Source organism: Nestor notabilis, unplaced genomic scaffold (genome assembly GCF_000696875.1).
Source record: "Nestor notabilis isolate BGI_N333 unplaced genomic scaffold, ASM69687v1 scaffold27153, whole genome shotgun sequence".
Taxonomy (NCBI): Eukaryota; Metazoa; Chordata; class Aves; order Psittaciformes; family Psittacidae; genus Nestor; species Nestor notabilis.
This window is the reverse complement of record NW_009923783.1, coordinates 83,065-90,577: the sequence shown is the minus strand read 5'-3', so window position 1 is coordinate 90,577 and position 7,513 is coordinate 83,065. Positions and strand designations below refer to the sequence as shown.

Genomic DNA, 7,513 nt, shown 5'->3' with positions numbered 1-7,513 from the left:
GAGAAAGTTTTTTGGTAAAATATCTGCATGTGTGCTAAACGGGGTATGGAGCCACTCTGTTTTCACTCTCTTTTCATCTTGAAGAACAAACCTTCAAGAAAAAGGGAGACATGGGGCTGCGGAACGTGATAGGACAGTGAAACACGCCTCAGGTGTGCCTGTGAGCTAGCGTGGTGTGGTGGAGCTGGCCAGGACAGCGGTGCTTGCACGCTGCAGGAATTGTTGGTAATTGGCTGACCATTAATGGAAACTAAAATTGACTTAGATTCTCTCCTGTTTCTTTTCTCTTTCAGATACGTTCAGAGAGTAGCCTTGTGGATGGCCCCGGAGCAGGCCAGATGGAACAGGACAGAACCAACCATGTTGACGGCAATAGATTGAGTCCATTTCTAATACTGCAATCTTCTCACATTTGCCAGGCAGAGCCTTCTGTGGTGAGGCTACAGAATGGAAGTCCAGCAACAGAGAGGCCTGAAATTGAAGTAAATGGAGACCACAAGCAGCTATTCATTAAAAGCAACTATGGAGTGTCCCACCTGAAGGGAAATCCAAACAACCGTGTTAGCCCTGACCTTTTACAAGAAAAGAAAGTATATTCCAAATATATGCAAAATGGTGGGATAAAACGCACTTTTAGTGAGCCCTCTCTGTATGGACTTCATGAGAGCAAGAAAGTGAAACAAGACAAAGAGGTAAATGGAGAAAAAGCTGAGCCAGAGGATAATAATGAAAAAACAAGTGTCTCCAATTGTTACAGTGAGAAGAAACCCGAGAGTTTTACAGGACAAGAAAATGAAGTTTCAGATTTGATACAATCTACAAGATACAACAGTGGTGGTTCAGAAAATGCTCGTCACCTCCTGATTCAGAATGAGCAGGACCGGGAAAATGTTCATTGCCACAACAGGGACATTGTCTTACTACTTAAGAACAAGGCAGTGCCAATGCCTAATGGTGCTACAGTTTCTGCCTCTTCCATGGAAAGCATGCATGGTGAACTCCTGGAGAAAACACTGTCTCAATATTATCCAGAACATGTTTCCATAGCAATGCAGAAGAACACATCTCGTATCAATGCCATTACCAGTCAGGCTACTAATGAGTTGTCCTATGAGGCAACGCATTCATCCCATACCTCAGGGCAGATCACTTCCCCACACACCTCAAACTCTGAGCTGCCTCAAGTGCCAGCTGTAGTGGTTACTGAGGTCTACAACACAGAAGACTCCAGTAACCCACCTGTATTGCCAGGTAGCTGTTCGCTTCAGAAACCAGAACTGCAGCTACAGCAGCAGATTCCAGGCTATGATCCACACCAGTTACCCATAGGAAACAGTACTGTTCATGGAAGTGTAGGGCAGGTTCCCAACCAAGACCTCTCTCTAAGTTCCAGCAGTAACCTGCAAGCTCAGAGTGCCGTGCTGGAAAGGTATTCTGAGCAAGCAGAAAATAATGGTGCTTTCTTTAAACAGAACTCAATGTTTCACAAAGATTCCTCCACTCCTCCTGCTCCGGAAATGAACAGTGCACTGTCCGTTGTGGTGCAAGAAGGACGCCATTCCTATGACAACAGATGTGATGAAACTCTTCCTGGGGAGATAAAGAATGAAGGGCAACAGCAGGGACCAATGTCAGAAAGTCCCAGCCTCAGCCAACAATTTCACCCTCAGCAGAGACTTCCGCAGCAGGCACAAATGTCACAAGATGCCAGTGAAAGCAACCCGCAAGCTGCTGTGGCCGCCTCAATTCAGCAGCACCCAGAAGACATGGCGCCGGCGCCAGAGCCTCCCCTCCAAAACCTGCAAGCGCGCGGAAGCAAGGGTGAGCTGCAGCAACACTATCAGCATTTCCCAGGACACAGAGAACCCGAGATTCCTCCCAAAAAAGAAAAGGACCAAGTGATAGAACCTGTGAAACAGGCTCAATATTATTCAAAACCAGCCTGGATAGAACTGGTTTCCACCCAGTTCCGCCAGAGAGAGCCTCCCAAAAAGACCAGCGAAGCATTATTGCGATCAATTCTTCAGTTCCAGGCAAACAGAGCCAAAACAGCCTATACAAAACAGTATGCTGGAAGTCCTGACACATTAAAGGGGCCTTCAGGGCAGCCCCAGAGCCAGAAGATAATGCAACAGGAACAAATTCCTCCGCTGTACAAAAGTGAGACTTCCCAGCTGCAGCCGCATCCCACAGCCGACCAGCAGCTGCTGTTCCAGAAACACTCACCGCAGCCACAGCTCACAAAGATGGATTCCCTACTCAAGTCCCAAGTGCAACAGCACCCTCCACAGCAGCTCCATTTCCAGCCAAGACCAGAACAACAAACCAAACAGCCTTTAGGGGCCCCGCTGAAACAGCAGCATTTGAATCCCCAGCCAGGGGAAAAGGAGCAATTCCTGCATTCACACATCTTACAACAGATGCTTCAAAAACCCTCACAGCAGGTGCAACTGCCGTGCAGTCCACAGCTAACCTCAAACCAGCAACAGGCTCTGCAAATGAAAAATAAAGACCTGCCCCAAACCATCTCCTGCTCCCAAAGTGGTGCTGAACAGTCACTACACAGGACATCCTTCAATCAGCTTAAAGTAAATGAATGTTTTCAAACTGGGAATAAGTACATGAAATCACCTGTATTCCCACTGCATAACCCTCAGCTAGGCCTGAAGCAGGGACAGGGCATGAACAACAAAGCTCCCCTTTACACTCAGAAGGCAAACACTGGCCTGCAGCATCCCTGCCCAAACAATGTGCACTTGATTTCCGAGAAGAAAGAAAACGCCGCAAATACTGAACGCTTTGGAGCCAACAAAATGCAGGACTTGCAAGATGTGCAGTATTTTTCACGTAACTTGACCACAAAGCAAGATGTGAATCACTGTTTTCCAGAACAAGAGCAGCAGACGCAACAAGCTTCAGTTATACAGCTACCACCACTCCAGCAAACACAATGCTATGGTGGTAGCCTGAACCAAGATCTCCCGAGCCAACAAGCTTCACAGATTCCTCAGCAGTACTTACCACATAGCCAGCAAACTGCCCCACACTCCCAAGACCAGAGAAGCTGTCATTTGCAGTCCCAAACCCCTAAGGATTTTCAAAAGCATGCTGCTCTAAGGTGGCACCTCTTGCAAAAACAGGAGCAACAAGCATACCAGCAACCCAAACCCGAAATTGGTCCCAGTGCAGTGCGTAAGCCTATAAAAATCGAGGCTGGCACAAAATCTAATGTTTGTATGCGTCCATCAGCTGGACAGCTGGAAAACAAAATGTGGAAAAAAACAATTAAACAAGAGAATCAGCACTTTGGCTGCGAGAACATGCAACAAAAGAGCATCATCGAGACAATGGAACAGCAGCTGAAACAGATACAGGTCAAATCACTGTTTGATCACAAGACTTTTACTATCAAATCACCTAAACATGTGAAGGTTGAAACAGCAGGTCCTATTACCATCCTATCAAGAAATACTGGTGCTGCAGATTTTGACACTCAGACCCCGACCTTAGATCAACAAGCAAACTTGTCTGCTGAGAAAACCCCGACCAAAAGAACAGCTGGAACTGTTCTCAATAATTTTTTAGACTCACCTTCCAAGTTATTGGATACTCCTGTAAAAAATTTATTGGACACACCTGCCAAAACCCAGTATGATTTCCCATCGTGTAGCTGCGTGGGTAAGTGCTGAGATGTATTAAAAATGTACTAGTTTACAGGAAGCAAATGAGTCTTCAAGTCGGGATCGTGGGGCTAGTTGGATGTTTTTGTTGGAGGATTTGGGGGATTGAGGTTTTTCCAGAACATTAATTAGTAAAGACTTGAGATTGCAATTTTATGCACTTATGCCTACTCCACTTACCCAACCCTACACAGAGGCCCTTTTTCAATATTTCATAAAGCAATTACCTATATGCTTTGTCAGTCAGAACGCTTATGACCAGTAACATATCCCCTCACATCCATTCTCCTTCAGCAGCAGACATGTAATGACAACATGCTGATAAAAAGTAGGTCATAACTGTACAATCTAATTTATTCATCAAGGTTAGATACAGCATTTGTAAAATAACTCCTGGGTCCAAAACTTGAGATCCTGATGCCATTTTTTGCTCTAACAGTGAAATTGCTGATGTTGCCATCAGTAGAGCCTAGGCAAAGAAGGGATGACAGATTATTCCTCATTTGTTGCAAGAGTTTATCCTGCCTTTCACATGCTGTCTCCTGCAAGGCTAAAGAGATCAGCAGTTTCTTAGAGAAGCTATGAAAGCAGTCCCAAAAAAGCAGCAAGGGGGGCACTCAGTATTTCTTCATGGCATACCTGATTTCCAAAAACTGGAAGAATGCAGCAGAGGGAAGCAAAGTAGTGACAGGCATGGGCCCATAGCCTGAGCTTCCATACAGCAGTGAGACTGCACAGACACAGGTCTAACAGGCACTTTCAGATTCTACTGGATGAACCATTTTGGCAGAGACAAAAGGTTCAGCACCAAAAAGGGGTGCAGGGGGAAATCCTTGTTACTGTTCCACTTACTGGGATTTCATACCAACTATAAAAGAGGGAAGTTGAACCAGTGCTCCTCTGAAACTGCAAAATGGACCTTTTTGCCTTTTCAAACTCTTGGGGCTATGTCTCAGAGAAGATCCATGGGAACAAAAAGAGAAAGTAGTAGATTCCTGGTGCTCCCAGGAAGAAAACTGGAAGCCAGTTCCTTACTTGTAGTTTTATAAGAAACAACCTACAAAACATAGGGTTTTTTGAAAACAGTTAAGTTTTGTTTGTTATTTATTTTTCTTGAGAAGGTTTCTCCAATGTAGTTGGCACAAGTTTTTCTGGCAATCAATTATTCTCACTTATTTTTTAGCCAGTATTGCAACCACTAACTAAGCAAAAGAGCTTATTCTCTCTCCACTTGCATTTCAATTCTAAAGTCTTAGCAGAACCTCTAGGAAATAAAGGAGCATAAAACTTAGTTCCTGTCCTCTTTGAAGAACCCAGTGCCACAGCATAATTCAGTAGGGTTTATTGCTCTTTCCTACCAAGACTTCTCCTTAGGAAAATTAAATCAAGCCATTCCCCCACTGACACGTTCAGGTTTATAGAATGCTTTCATCATGCTTCCAGAGGCTGTACGTCAAAAGCAGCATCACCTCATCCAGCCTTTGGAGTCAGCATGGCAGAAAGCACAGTCAGCCCTCAGACAAGTCAGCACAGCTCCACCATCTCCTCCTGAACCCAAGCAGAGCCTGGCCAGCTCACTCCTGGAGCCTGCCTCATGGTATCAAACCAGACATACAGTGAATATTGCAAATGCTGACATGGAACTACCTACACACAGAAAACTGAGGCCACATTCTTAGCATAGAAGCATTTTGACTAAGCCTTGTGCAGGATTTCTTTCAGCAAACTTGCTTTTTTGTTTTTCATTTCACAGAGTCTTTCTGTGGGTGGCAGAAATTGTCTGTGTAACCTTACTGGCCACTTTCTCAAGCTGTAGGTCCCTACACTGTAACATGTCTGCTGAAAAACAAGTACTGTACAGCTCACTAATGTCAATATTGACCATTGTTATCCCATTTGTCCTCCTTTCTAGATAATGGGAGAGGAGGAAGTGGGAGAAGGAGAAACAATTGTTTGGTGATAACAGGAAAATGCCTTTTGAATTCACTGTAGCCTGAGATGTGAAACAACTGTTTGTGCTAGCAAAAGGCACACAGTCTGTATCACAGCTATTGGCAGGATTAGCCACGTGCTTTGCATGTTTTGTACAAATTGCGTGGTCATACTTTAGACAGAAGTGTTCGAAAACACTGACCCCAGACCCAAACAGCAGTATTCTAACAAGCTAGATGTAAGCTTTGCAATGTGACTTTTTACATTAAAGAATTAAGCTTCAAAGTAATAACCTTTATTTTGTTTTAAACAGAGCAAATTATTGAAAAAGATGAAGGTCCTTTCTATACCCATCTAGGAGCCGGTCCTAATGTGGCAGCTATTAGAGAAATCATGGAAGAAAGGTAATTAGTGCAAAGGCACAGGGCAGATTAACGTTTATCCTTTTGTGGATGTCAGAATTTTTCCAGCTTTTGCACATAAAGAAATAAACAATTGCAAATCAAGTGATTACTTGTAGGCTTAGCTACTCCAGTGTTGCCAACATTACGCACTGTGCTATTCACCAGAGAGTCACAATATTTGACAGGGCTAATAGTCTGCTGGCTGGCACAGGCTGAGCACTTTGAGACAAATGCCAGCAAACCCAAGCAGGAACAAGTATTCACCAGCCTGCCAAGCAAGACAGTTGGCAATGGCTGCAAAAGCAGGCATGGACCTGGTGTTAATGCCGAGGTGGAAGGAAGATGAAGAGCAGAATACCAAACCCCAAAATTAGCTTCCCCCCTCCAAATTACTGTGCATATAGTACAATCCTAAAGGGCTAAATCTAACTCAGTCATGTCCAGAGGAGTGCCAGAGAGTTGTTGGACAGGATTTCAGCCCAAGAATCAGTTAAGTAGTTTTGCAAAAAACATCCCACTTCCCCAAGAGTGCCACAGAAAACCAGGCTTATAGTGATTGCGGACAATCCCTGTATCCTGTGATGTATTTATTACATCAAAACCAACCAAACTGGGAATTTTAAATGGCACAGAATGGTTACATTATCTGTGCTATTTAATAATATATGTAAGTGCAAAACCCATGAGCCCTTCTAAGGTATTTAAAACTGTCACGAAAGTGACTTCTGCACTATGAGTTCTGCATTACTTGTAGTGTCCGTAGGCATTAACAGCCAGATTTTGTGAGGTATCTGGGGAGGAATTTAGTTCTCCTCTGAACAAACAAACAAAAAGCCATCCAGTAAGTCAGGGACAGATAGGACTCTGATTTGTTAATACCTTAAAAATCTGGACTCCAGAACTGCAAAGAAGCTCCAGCTAGCTGCAGAATCTGAAGCAAATGGGCATTATTGCAGTGCTGTGTCTGAGCTAAGGAGCAAGGTTCCTTAGTTTGTGCCCACCACTGCACAACCATGTGCCTCTTAGAGCGTATTAAACCCTTCGTATTACCTCCAAGTCTTAAGGTCCTTTCTTTTTCTTAGCACCTCCTTCCCTGTGACTCCAGTGCAGGGCTTGCCCCAATACTTGTTTTCAGCTTTGTGAGCAGCTCAAATGCACGTAAGCTACATAAATCCACTTCTTGCTGCAAAGGGAGAGTGGACACAGACCCTCCAGAGAAGCTTCTTACAATTTATCTCCAGAGCTCTCACTATCTGGTTAATTCTTTAGTATTTACCAATAATAAATAAAAGAGAAAAGTTATTCATGTCATGATGTCAATTATTAGAAATGCAACTTCTTTCTTTACTTTGGAATGTAATTTTTCATCCTTAATATTGAACTCACCTTCTCACCTTTTTTTTTTTTTTTTTTTTCCTTTTTTTTTGCATTTGATTTCATTTCATGTTGGCAGAAGGAAATCCTGAGAGATTATAGATAACATGCATCTACTCAGCC

General features: G+C 43.7%; 1 protein-coding gene across 1 annotated transcript in view; it reads left to right on the top strand.

Annotated features, from left to right (window-relative positions):
- The first annotated feature begins 299 nt into the window (after positions 1 to 299).
- Positions 300 to 7,513, top strand: part of TET2 (tet methylcytosine dioxygenase 2) — a 21,654-nt gene continuing 14,440 nt past the window's right edge. Inside the window, exons 1-2 of the mRNA XM_010012321.1 lie at positions 300 to 3,678; positions 5,926 to 6,016. Coding sequence (XP_010010623.1) covers positions 339 to 3,678; positions 5,926 to 6,016 — 3,431 coding nt within the window. The 5' untranslated portion in view covers positions 300 to 338. The remainder of the gene's footprint in view (positions 3,679 to 5,925; positions 6,017 to 7,513) is intronic.